We start from the raw sequence: 14,017 nt of genomic DNA, 5'->3' as shown, positions 1-14,017 counted from the left end.
CCATTCTTGCAAGATTGCATAAAACACTTTTGTTTTCATATACTGTATATAGAGCTGAACAACTTAAAAACCCAAATGTAAGTTACATTCAAGTTATATTGTAACGGTATATTAATGTGGAAATGTGTTCAAATAGAAAAAGGTCTACTAAAGATCTCAGTCTTTAATTTTTTACAAATTTTTGGAATGATGGAGGAGGCCATATTATTTTATGCTCATTTATGAAATAACATTAAAGCCGTTATAATTGATAGGTTTTCATAGTTTTGGTAGTGTAAGTGGTTCGTCTATCAAAGTCTGTTGAGGTAAGAGATTTAAAAAGATTAAAAACTCGTCTCTTAAAATTGAGACAGTAAAATAGTATACATGCAAATGTAAGGAAATTAATACTGTTTAGTAAAAGGGATATTAATTTTTTTTTCTCCCTAAAAACGCTTCTCATTTTATTTACTTTTGGCGCATTGCTTTGACGTCATCATGTTCTTCCGGGCCGAGGCGTGATGGCGCTTCCTGGCTGGTTTCCTCTGATATCTGTCACCGCATCATTTCTCTCGCTATGTCTATTAGTCCGCTTCAGACGCGCCGTGAAACTACTTTGGAAGAAAATATTTAACAAGATAATGGCTCGCACAGAGAAGCCGTTATTCCGTATGGCGTAAGTTGAATCTTACTTCAGCCAGGATCATGTACTGTAGTGTTTTGTGGTTGTCAGGTAGATTCGCTTTAGCGTAGTAGCATCTAGTATTAGTTAGCTCCGAGGCCAGTAAACAACATCACAGTCATAATTTTATTTGTTTAAAATTTGTTGCAGCAGATTCTTTACAGGTGTTGTATTTATTGTATTGTTTAGCCAATTTATTATCAGTACCTACAGAGCTGATTGAATATACTAGTTGTATTATTGATGCTGTAGTTGTGGTAGTTGTCCTGAGTAATGAGCAATTAGTTGAAAAAATAGTGAGAACTCTCTAACTCTAGCATAGTTTATGTATTACCTTTTTATATTCCAACATTTACAGTAAAATCTTTCTCCTTTGCATCCAGTTTTTAAAATAATTTTCTTCTTCTGGTTTATTCCCAAGGTACACACTGTACACCAAGACCAGGCTTGGCTACATGTTTTACAAGAGGCAAATGAGGAAAGCTCGGGAACGCTACCCAACTGGACATTCCACAGTTTTGCCTATGCAATTGAGTGGTATGACACGGTCTATACACCTACGTGTTTTATTTAGGTTAAGACTGTCAATGGCAGCAGGTTTTGGGTAGGGTTTGCATGCTCTCCGGATAGTTTGGCTTCCCCCCACTGGCTAAAATATGCATGTAAGGTTCGTTAAAGACTTGAAAATGACCATTGATGTGTATGCGACCGTGAATGATTGTATGTATGAATGTAACCTGCCTCTCAAACTAAACCAGCGCACCTGCCCCCTTTTAAGTGCAACAGAACGAAATTATGTGGCTGGACTATTCAGCCGATTCAACATGAAGTTTTTCATACGTGCGTTTTTGTCTTTTTGCCTCATACAGGGATGAAAATCATTCCCATCCCTGTCCTGTCAGACAACTACAGCTATCTCATAATTGATACCACCTCCAGCGTTGCAGCGGTTGTAGACCCAGCAGACCCTCAAACTGTTCAGGTGACTGCTTTCTTAGTTTTGCACTACTGTGCAGGAAGAAGCATCAATTGGGTTTCCTCCCAGGAAACTTGCAAAGCCTGCTCCTATAGAAGTCCACAGGCCGCCAGCCTACCATGTTTATTTGGGGGCAATGTTCCCTCAAATTTTTCATGTGTCTGAGCAGACACACAAGCTCCCTGAGCATGCTGCGGACCACAACATCAGATGTATACACGGTGGCCACACACCAGTGTCGTACCTGTTCAAAACCTTGGGTCATAGCAAGTTACATGGCTTATTAAAAGAATTAAATTACAGCAGCAATATTCATTAGTTTACTTTTAATATGATTTATTTGGCCCACTGAAAATGAAAAGACCGACATCTTGTTGTTCATGAGATGTGTACTATATTATATGTGAGGTCCAGTTATGGCGGGGTTAAGCTAATAAAGAAAATGAACAACCACAATGGCAGTACAGCATATCAAACTCCCACACTCGGGACACTCAAGATTCATATTCTCTGTGTCCTGAGCAGCTACTCTGCAAAAACACACCTCCATAAAACTAGTTAAATTCCCTTCTTTTCACAGTGTAAGTAGATGATAATACATAAGATAATAATTAATACTGTAGTGCTTGCAAAGATAGGCAGCGGAAGGTCGCTTCAGTAAATCAGCAAAGGAGTCAAGTTCACTTTTCTTCACCAATGGGAGCGTTGCGTTGCCGTATTGAAACTAACAAACAAGAATACAATGCAATTCTTTGCCATGACGGAGCACTGGGACAGGTTTGTTCACATATCGGCCATAAGATGACACCATTACGCGTTCAGCCATATCACCATACCCAGTTAAATTATGTATACTTTTATTACTTCGTTTTGTAGTACTGTTTTAGCCAGGAAAGCGAAGCGAAGTAGAGAAATCAGCCCGACAGGCTTACAAAGCACAGAGGGAAACTGTGCCTTGTGACTGACTGGCAACCAAAGTTTGAGAAGAATTATGGAAAATAGACAGATGCATTGTTCACTATATTTTACTGTGGTAATCAATCAGCAAATACTTCACTGTACAGTGAAATTTTTTGGAACATTTTTCCCTTTTTTTTTTTTTAGGAAGTCCTCAAGGAGGAAGGAGTGATACTAGAAGCTATTCTCTGTACACACAAGCACTGGTAAGGCTTCTGTTGCTTTTTGCATTGTATTGTTTCTATTATCGGTATATTCTAAGTAGGGCTGTCAAACGATTAAAATTTTTAATCGAGTTAATCACAGCTTAAAAATTAATTAATCGTAATTAATCGCAATTCAAACCATCTCTAAAATATGCCATATTTTTCTGTAAATTATTGTTGGAATGGAAGACGGATGTATACATACAACATACTGTACATAAGTACTGTATTTGTTCATTATAACAATAAATCCACAAATGGCATTATTATTATTAACATTCTTTCTGTTAAAGGGATCCACAGATAGAAAGACTTGTAGTTCTTAAAAGATAATGGTGTTAATGGTGTTAAATGTTATAGTTACAAGTTATAGTAATTTTATATTAAAACCCCTCTTAATGTTTTTGTTTTAATAAAATTTGTAAAAATTTCAATCAAAAGTAGAGTTAATATAATAATAATAAGAATAAATATAACAATAATAAGAATAGAGTGACCAAAGTCTGAGTAAGTTTCATATGTATTTTGCATAGCTATTTTGAATGGGAACTATTGCCAATTCACTTTGCATTGTTGTTTAACTGTGTGAGAATAGGGCCTCATTACTACAGACTGAAGAGCGTTTCTTTTTGTGAACATTATTTTTTTTGAGAGATAGGAATATTATTTTTGTTGTGCTTTCACTAAATGATACTTAGGTTTGTTGTGAAGGAGTTGCCGAAGCTTATGCCAATAAACGGCGCGGTCCAAAGAACGCCTGTGTCCACTCGCCTTTATAACATATACAGTATATCTCCGTACATATCTTAGCCAAAATACAAAAAGAGACACATCATTGCCACTAAAAGAAAGTAAATTTACAGAAATATGTGTGGAGCACAAATAGCACAATGCAACAGCATAAACGTCTCACAACTGCTAATTCTCCCACTATTAGAAGGAATAACATTAGTATGGAACGACGCTGCCCCCAAGCGGCCGGTGGCATTCTCTTCAGTCTCAATGTACATAAACGGCGTCATTTTAATCTGTTTGGGGCAATGTGTGAGCGGGTCATTCTGTGCATGTGTTAATTGCGTCAAATATTTTAATTTTAAAAAATTAACTACCGCCCGTTAACGCGATAAATTTGACAGCCATAATTCTAAGTGAATAAATGGCAGCCACTGCAAATTTAAAAAGCGCTCTACAAAATAATTTTTCCCCAAATGAATGATTAATTCTAGTTAATACTTGTTTAATATGAATATGTATGCCCATGTTGTGTATACAATATTCTATTAAGCTTTATAGGTTTACCATCCCGAGCACTTCGAATATATTAAGTTTGACCAAATATCCTTGCTCTCCACAAATCAAGCAGACAGGTTAAAGGGAATTGTCGAGTCAAATCACCACATTCACTTGCCGCTGTCTGTGTAATCTGCAGGGATCACAGTGGGGGAAACAAATTGCTGAAAAGGCTTCATAGCTCATGTAGAGTTTATGGAAATGCAGCTGATAAAATTCCTGGTCTGACGGAGTAAGTCCAGCTTCTTCAATATAGCACCCATTTATTGAACAAAGCAACACTGACTTTGCAATTAATTATTTTGGTCAGATTAACTGCAATTGAGTGCAAGTTTTTTGATAAGATAGACAATGTCATGTTTTTCTCCTATGAATAGGTAGGTCTATCGTTTTTAGCTTTTCTGTGCTTGCGGTGAATAATCACATATATTTCCACTCCCTTATCTGAAGTGCCAAGTGTTTGTGTAATTATTCTATGTGTGTTTTATAGCCCTCTGTCACATGAGGACTCTGTAATGGTTGGGGCTTTGCACTTTAAGGCCCTCTTTACGCCAGGACACACAGTGGGCCACATGATTTACCAGCTGGATGGGCGGCCATTGGGTGCCCCTTCAAGTCTTTTCTCTGGTGACCTGGTGTTCCTCTCAGGATGCGGTAAGTACGGCTGGAATGGCTTAAAGCTTTGCAGTGATACAGACGAACGCACCAGAACTTGTAGAAATCAATTGGGAATATCCAATGTTATCAGAATAATTTAACTCATTGACTGCCATTGACAGTGATAGAATATTTTTGAACCTGCTTGGCACACATTGAATGATCATGTTTCAGTGTCATTGATAGGGTTAGATGTCCATTCCATTTTGACTCTGAGGGCTGACAGCAATCAAAGTAGCCAATAAGTAACAGATCGTCATGGATCATGGTCTTTCCAACTTTCAGTCTAAATGGATTGGACATCTATCGCCGTCAATGGCAGCAAATGTGGAATTAAGGAAAAGACAACAGAGTCCTTCCGATAGTTGGAAATAGGGTTGTGCATCGTTTGAAATTGGTTCCGATTCCGGTTTCATGTTTCGATTCCGGTTCTGAATGATTCTCGATTCCGATTCTTTTAGGAAGCAGTGTCCAGAAAAAAAAAAAAAAAAAAAAGGCAGGGTCAAAAAATCTATAGTTTAAAAATGCATTAGTTAATATTAATGTCTTCTCGATTTTTTTTTAAAGTAATGAATTTAAAATGTATTATTATTATTTATTATTATTATGAATACAATTAATATGAAATGTATGAATTATATGAGCTTCTCACAGAGTTATTTTTAACTTGTATATAAATATCAGTCTTTGAACTCGAATGTGATGAAGTTTCTCTCACAGTAGTGCACTTTCAGAAAATGTATAATTTTCCAAAGTTCACGGAGAAAACATTTACTTTTATTCTTTTGCCATACATGTACCTTAGCTGGGAGCTACGACGAAGCATTAGTATAAATTATTCGATTGATTAGAACTTGATGTAGATGAGGCAAAATAATAAGGTTGCCTTATTTGTGAAACTGATTCTGTTGTGTTTACAAACACATGCAATGTTTATGTTGTGACGATACCGGTAAGGCCAGTGAGTGGCTCTGTGGGAGTGTGCACGTATAATGCAGAGAAGAAGAGATGAGAGCGTCTGGCTAGGATGCTTTGTGATGTGATGCTATGTTTTCGCTGATACGAGTTCATTAAAAAAGTAATTAAATACTTCATATAGCTGCTTCTTTCCAAATAAGCAACACAACAGATTCCAAAACAATCCTTTTAATACTGTTGATTTTAACAGAGGCTTTTACTGCTTTAAAATGGCGGCTGTTTACTTAACGCCAGCGAGTCTCATTTCGCATATAGTTCTCTTTACATGTTCTAACGCCGCTGAGTCCGTCATTTCGCATCTAGTTCTATATAAATGTGATATCGACTATAGCCCGACATAATAATACGATATATTCTCATACTAGTCCATCCATCATCTATCTACTGCTTAATCCGGGGTCGGGTCACTGGGACAGCAGAAGACAGACGTAATGTATTGTTTTACTTACCTGGTTCTGACGGTGCAGCCTGCAAACTACGTCGCACTCAGGTAGCTATGCACTTGGCACTTGTATTCCATGAAGCCGGTCGTGCATAATTGGTCGTGCGGCCACATTTGCATGACAAAGTTGTGTTGTAAATATGCACTGAGCTGACTGGTAATTTTTTTTGTAAACGTAACCAGTTTGGGGATAACGCTGTTATGTAACGGCGTTATTTTTTTCAGTAACGGGGTAATCTAACTAATTATTTTTTCCGCCGTTACAACGCTGTTACCGTTACTGACGGTCAAAAGCGGTACATTACTTACTCTGAATAAATTGAAGAAACTACCAGCCGTAGCGAGTTTGCTCTGCTCTGTTTATTTGTTATCCAAGACTTGGGGTGCATTTGTCCCTGCTCATTCAAATAGACAATGCTTTCCAAAGCTTGCTAACGTTTCTGTGTTTGCCACACCTGAATGCTAGCCTCGTTCCCATCCCCAACTGTAAGCCAGCAAGAATGCTGCTTCCCTCTTGAGGACGGCAGACGCTTTGAAGGTGATGGGAGGAGTAGGGGGACGAGGCTACCTGAATGCACCCTCTGGATAGATGCGATGAAAGTGATTGTGATTGATTGAGGGTTAGAGTCATGTGTCATGGTAAGACAATCAAAGCCGGTGTTTTCACACACAAACCGGAACAGCGCGTGCGGCAAACACACACACAAAACAGATGCAGAGGGATATGATGGCAGAGCATTCAGAGGAAAATTTGTTCTTTACGAGAAACACTATTTCAAGTTGGTCAAAATTAGAGGAAAGAACGTGCATGTAAAGTGTAATTATGTCCCGGGGCAAAGCTTTTGTCGACATCTGAGGTAAGCAATTCAAATCTGTTTATTTTTGTTGCACTTCAAGTGTAGGATAAATCTGTTGCTGGTGAGGTGCAATAAATATTACAAGGTTCTGTAACACAACTACCTGTCTGTTCATCTCTATTCAACTGACTCATACTGCTCAGAAAATTTCAAATTCTTTGACGTACAACAACTTCTTTTTAAAGTAACCGAAATTGTTACTTCCCCTGGTAACTAATTACTTTTACTATAGAGTAATTCAGTTACTAACTCAGTTACTTTTTGGAACAAGAAGTGAGTAACTATAACTAATTACTTTTTTAAAGTAACATGCCCAACACTGAACGTAACCGGTGTTTCCGTGCCGCACCCACGTTCCAATCCCACCTCGCTCAGGTCAAGACTCGGAACGCGCGCCGTACGACACATTCACTTGGCAGGCAGAAACACTAACTGCCAGGTGGCAAGCCCGAGCTGACGGCCCACATGAAGACATCGGAGGGAAGGATTTCCATGCACCGCTTACATGCGGACCTGCGTGTACTCGTTACATAAAGTTAAGCCAAACTTTTGAGCGCCGCCACACCGTGTCCATGGTTGCAATCAAGTTGCAATGCACAAACGCGCACTTGTTGTGGCTTCTTCTTCGTGTTTTTCAGCAGCATTTTTCATCCCGCTTGGCAGTCAGGGCATTGAAACATGGAATCAATATTTAAAAATTCGAACGGTTTCGGGACAACCGACGTGTTAGAACAGGGTCCCATCGATGCTCCATGCCCAACCCTAGATGGAAGGTTGGTGATTTGTTTTCAAAGTTTTTCTTTAAAGGGATAATATCACAAAGTTATTGTGAGGTCACTGTAAAAACAGTTCATTGTTAATGCAACTCTGGTTTGTCAGTCACTGTCAATGACAGCCAGTGAGTTAATATGTAATGGTAGCAGATGACTATTTAGCCTGTTGCTATCCATTTTACCATAAATATTTGTTCTTGGGTTATGAGCGTCTCTGATAAAATAAAATTCTGCTAGAAAATGTGACTGGTACTCCAGTGCAACTTTTTTTTTTTTTTTTTTTTAAGCTCATCATTGTGTGTTTTTGGTACGACTTATAATACTGTAAAAATACATTCATCATTTAATTTCAGCCTAAAATAGCATATAAAAAACAAAGAAGTGAATATGGTAAAGCAGGGTTCCCCCCATTGCTTAAAAGCCTGGCGGCTCACCAGGCTTCTCTTATTTATTTATTTGATAGGGACAGTGCACATCGATGAACATCTATTAGACACATCTAAATGACGTAAATATGCTGGCTTATAGCAAAAATGCTAATTAACATCTGCAGTCCCTAGGCAGGCTAAAAGAGTGCTACAAAAGAAAGTATAAAAATTAGACAGATTTTAACTGCATCTGTTGATATGGATGAAAGGACTATGGCGACATCTTATGACATGTGTGAACAAACCTGTCCCAATTATCTGCCAATTCACTGATTTGCATTGTTTGTTTGTTAATTTATTTCAAGACTACCTTTTTGTAAGACGTTACGATTAGGTATTGTTAATGAATGGCTTATAACAAAACCCCATAAACACAATTTTAAAATTCCTGTCAACCTAACATTTTTATATGTATTTCTTCCAAAAACATGGTGAGATAGATGTAGTTGAGCTACTCTATCACCAGGTTTGGCAAGTCCTGTGCTCTGTCCTTCCCAGTCTCCCTCTCACATTGCCAACATGGACCCACTACCGCAAAATATAATCAAAACAAAAACAAACTACTTATGTGATGTGTGTTTTGTTTGTTTGAAGGGAGGATGTTTGAAGGCAGTGCCACTACAATGCTGTCTTCACTCGACACTGTCAGCTCCTTGAATGATGAAACTTTTCTTTGGCCTGGTAGGAAGCTCCTTGATACATGCACACATCATTGTTAATGTGTTGTGGATGTGATTTAAGGCAATTTGTATTCATGACAAAACTGTACTGGTAATTAGACTGCAATTACTGTCTATTTCAGTGCATAGTGCACACTTAAGTGCTATTATTCATAATTTTCTGCCTGTATTATTGTCACCCCTCAGGTCACGAGTATGCTATGGACAATCTGCTGTTCGCTGCTGAGGTGGAGCCACGCAATGCTGCCAGGGAAGACAAGTATCAGTGGGTGCTGAAGCAGCGAGGACAGAAGCAGTGCACGGTGAGAGTGATACATCCCTGCTCTCGTTGTGCCGCCCTGGGATTTCTATTTTAGAGATGCCGAAAGGAAGGCCTTATCACCTTCATGCTGTGTGTCAGTGCTAGTTGTTGTCACATCTCCTTGTTGCACGATACTATTTGCACAGTTAAGGGTAGATGATAGTAGTATGTGCCTGTTGGTTGTGTAGTTCTGCATGTTTATGAGAGTAATGTGAATGGTCTGGAAATGACTACTGTAAATTTAAATTAATTTGTCGCTACTAAACGTCCAATCCATTTGAACTTGGGCTGGGAACGAATGAACATCCGTCAATGGCAATCATAGAGTTAATAGCAAATATTCTCCTGTATATTTTTCATTCTACATATATATTTTTTTAATTCATTAAAAAGGGGAAAAATATATCCAGTACAATATCCTATTTATTGATTTAAAAGTATTTCCCTTTACATGTTCTTATTTTTTTTAAAAAGTTAAAACTTACTTGTACACAGTTTGATCTTTGATCTTGATCTTTCGTTGATGACTACAGACATTTTTTTAAATTTATTTTATTTTTGCGAGAAACGTGAAGTCAATGCACATGATTTACAGGCATGAAAATCTCTCACTTTTCGGCGAAATTCGCCGTTTTGAAGTCAAAAAGGGCGACCTACGTGAATTGCGTAGATCCGAGGAGAAATTCTTTTTGGGAGGAGGGGGGGGTCGGGAGGTTTTATTTAATTATTATTTTATTGTTAGTAAACTGAGCACTTAAGAACACAGTCAGCAAATCCTTCTAGATGATTCGCTGACGAGAACCAATCATCGGCCCAAGCTGAGTTCCATTATTCCAAACGCGCGCACTCCTTACTGTACATGGAGTGCTCGGAGAGCCTTTGGTTGCATTGCAAAGCTGCGAAAACAGAAAGCAGGTCTTATCCACACCGGGGCAGACCAGAGCGCAGCATACACACCTGCCTGTATTTGCCAGCAGATGGAATTTGGTGAGTAATGGTTTCAATCGTTTTCACATTTTGCGATATAAAAAAGTTACTGCCGTTCGTTGCAGCTTGCGTTGAACACTGCCAGAGCTAGCCAAATCTCCCATGAAAAAAAATAGCTCCCGTTAAATTGGCGTCAAGCTTGTGTATTTAGCGGTAATATAAACGAAGAAACACACTGTTGAGTCAAATTAAGCGGCATGCTCTCGGGTGGAGGGGGCGCCTCACATCGCTCCCGTCGTCCGCCGGCGACGCGTAATTTTCGGCTTGGATTTGTGCTGACTGCCGGTGTCGGCACAACACCGGCCCGACGAGTGGTGGGAATGAGTCCTGCTTCTTAAAGCTTTTCAGAAATACAGGGATCCCTCGTTTTTCGCGGTTAATGGGGACCAGAACCCGCCGCAATAAGTGAAAACCGCGAAGTAGCGCCCCCAACCCCCCCCCCCCTTTTTTTTTTTGTGCGTGTTCAATGCATTTATTCAGATTTTACATTGGAAAAAAGATACACATATAAGACATGTTTTTTCACTTTTTTCACCAAAGTATCATTTATAAATGGTTTTCAAGCACTTCAAAATGTAAGAATTATGATCAGTTTTAAACATGTTACTGCCCCACCGAATTATTTTTAAACAAGAATAAAGTAGTAAGAAAATGCTTGGCTTTATTAAATGCTTCATAGTGAGTCCACTCAAACCCTCTCAGGCTTTGGTAAACGGTGATTGACACATGTGCAAAGTTTTTCTTTTTATATATATATATTTTTGTTTGAAGCAACTTATTTGATTGAATAATAAAGACGCAAATGTCCTAGTCAAAATGTGGCCCAAACGCAAAACAACATTACTTCAATGGAAAAATTTGTTTCAATCAAGAAAAATAGTTTTCAAATGCTTTTTTTGTCTCAAATGTATTTTTGCAATCAAAAACATTTTTTTTAATTGAAGTGACTTTTTGGGGATTAAAAGTATATACTGTATTTTGATTGAAGCAACCTTGTTTTTGATAGAAGTAACTTTGTTTTTTGATTGAATAATAAAAACACAAATCTACCTCCATCGTTATTGAGAGAGAAAGAAATTAAGAAAGCTTTAAAACTAAAAGCCACCGGGGAGTCTGTTTTTAATATTTATATTTCATTACATAGACATGCCTCGTAGGGAAAGGAGATTGAGGGATAAAAAAAGGAGTTGGATGAGGCTGCTAAAGGCAGTGGATACCTCATCAGCTGGGTGAATAGCAGACCTGGTAAGAACAGGTTTGCAAGGATAGTCGGGTATTAAATACAATCATAAACACAATTACAATGATATTTTTCTATAAGATTTTATGTCATTGCTTTATTAATCATTAGGTGCTAGAGTTGTTAAGTATGGATAATAATGAAATAATAGTTTTGAGAAAACTGTGCTGTTGGTGGCTCAGTGACCATCTTATGTGGTTTGTTCTCAGATGAACAAGTTGAGGAAGCAAGTTTTGATGCAGAGGTTGAACGAAGAAAAGAGGCAGACTGACTGAGTCACAGCCAGAAAGTGTGGATGACAGTTTTGATTTCTATTCACTGTTGCCCCCTCCCAATTAAAGTATGTCACAGTCACAGCCAATTATTATCTAAAGCTGGTTAAAATTGAAGTTATGTTGTTTTAAGGTGTATTAAATACTTGTTCATGTGCCCCTTTTGATCTACGAGCACCCGCCCCTCCACCGGTCTCTGCACGGCCCTGCTGAAACACAGTGTGGGTCAACAGAGCTCAATATTTTGTTGGGGTGTACAGTGTACTGGAACATATTTCCTCCACACCCTTCTCACCTTTTTAACCCCTGACCCATTTTCATGCCTGGATTTACCTTCATGGACCACACAAAAGGACATGTCAGCCTGCATCTGGCCACCAGGCTGCAAGTTTAATATCTAATTTTGAGAAAATTATCAACGATTTCATGTTTTTCAGTGTCCCTCAACTATTGGAGACGAGAAAGCGTACAATCCTTTCCTACGCAGCCACTGCCCAGAGCTCCATTTGGCCTTGGGAGTCCACCAGTTTGCAGACGAGGACTGGACTCTGTTCCGAGCTCGCGTGCTGGAGGAGCTACGCAAACGTAAAGATCACTACAACAAAAGATGATTAGCATTCAGAATATGAAACATTTAATGAAAGCCATAATGTGTTGGCCATTACTATACAAAGACATGGTGAGCTTTGTTGTAAAATGTAAATTTCAAGTACATATTTTTTGTACCATCAATTTGCATGTCTTTGCATTACAGAATAGTACTAGCAATGATCAAATTTCCTTTGTGTATTATGAACATATTGTTATGATTACCATATTAGATGTGACATTTAATAATGTCATTTTGCACATACATTACCCTGATGAAAAGGGGTGATGTCAAGAGGTTATACAGTATTGTACTGTACTATTATTTCCAGCACAGGGTTTTTAGTCATAAAACAATCATATATATCATATCTTTTTGGTCTTTTTTTCTAATATTTTCTTATATTGCATTTGGTACATTTCAGATGAGTGTGGTTTTAGTATTAGTTTATGCATATTACTGTACCTGTATTTTCCACAGGAATGAACAAATGTAAAATCATGTTTTACCTCTTCTATGCTTGTTTCTGTGCAACCCTTTTTTTCATGTGAAACTGAGATGACTGCATCAATTTAATAAGAACCTATTGGAAAAACATCTGTTTATTGCCAACATATTTTACATTTCATGAAACCATCAAAAATGATGAACGATCCGTGCGTCTCACCGTCTCTCATGCATTTTGCTGTGAGCTAACTGAAATGTAATAAGCTTGGTTCATATTCTAAAACTTGTTTGACTTGGAGCTGTGAAGTTAATATGGTACAGAATGATTGTTTTTAACTGATCTTTAAGTTGTAGGAAATTTGCATTTTCTTTTTAAATGTGACAAAAACATACTTGTTTAATAAGCAAGCGCTAATCCGCACATTTATTTACCATAAATTGAAACTACAGATAATGAAATGCAGCCTATTTCTTTAGGTATAGTTGGGAAGGAACAAACCTGGAAGATAGGAAAGCAAAAACACTTTTTTTTTTTCTTTTCTGTGTTCTAAATGTTATAAACCAAAGCAGAATGTCCCCTGGTGACTGTTGACTAAAATGTTATTCTGAGTGTTTGATGCTGTTGCACATCTTATTAGCATATGTTTGAGTTCAGAACACTACCGCACGGGAAACAGTTTGACTTTAGGTTATATTTTAATGAGGAAATATTCAAGTAAATTTTTCCATCGCAACTGTGTATGAGCTGTTTGTCTTTTTATAAGGCTTTCTCGCCTGACAACTGCCTTTTTTTTTTTTTTTTTTAAACTCCTTCAGATCCACTCAACACATAATAAACGTAAAATATTCTACTAAAGATAAACTTGCATACATCACAACACAATGTTAGACGGTAATGTTTGCTACTTGATTCTTTTTCTAATATAGTCACATTTGACAAAAAAAATCATCTAAAACCACACTAAAATATGCTATACAGCAATATGCTAATTTGAATGGAATAATCCTATGTGCATTTGAATACGTAATTGATCAAATTAGTTGATAGTGGGGTGGCGTTTATTCTCTGTGTGGGTTTGGAACCATATTGATATTAATCAAATGCCCTGTTTTTATTAACATTATAAAACTGGTGATTAAGGTGGTGTCATCTAAAATGTCTTTATATTGATCTAATCATATTTTAAAGATAAAATGAGTAATTCCAAAGGTTTCTATCATATGACGCATTAAATCTACCAATTTTTACATGCACCTCATTAATTCTGTATATCCT

At 37.7% G+C, this 14,017-nt stretch overlaps 1 protein-coding gene across 1 annotated transcript; it reads left to right on the top strand.

Moving 5' to 3' along the window:
• Positions 1–423: 423 nt before the first annotated feature.
• On the top strand, positions 424–13,498 carry pnkd (PNKD metallo-beta-lactamase domain containing). The gene is made up of 9 exons (XM_057851856.1): positions 424–655; positions 1,083–1,198; positions 1,531–1,643; positions 2,742–2,800; positions 4,230–4,322; positions 4,581–4,744; positions 8,820–8,906; positions 9,092–9,207; positions 12,143–13,498. Exons 1-9 carry the CDS (start codon positions 501–503, stop codon positions 12,314–12,316), a joined length of 1,077 nt encoding a protein of 358 aa, XP_057707839.1. The 5' UTR covers positions 424–500; the 3' UTR covers positions 12,317–13,498.
• Positions 13,499–14,017: the final 519 nt, after the last annotated feature.

Source organism: Corythoichthys intestinalis, chromosome 12 (assembly GCF_030265065.1).
Source record: "Corythoichthys intestinalis isolate RoL2023-P3 chromosome 12, ASM3026506v1, whole genome shotgun sequence".
NCBI lineage: Eukaryota > Metazoa > Chordata > Actinopteri > Syngnathiformes > Syngnathidae > Corythoichthys > Corythoichthys intestinalis.
Note: the sequence above shows the minus strand (reverse complement) of the source record. Positions and strands in the feature narration are given on the sequence as shown.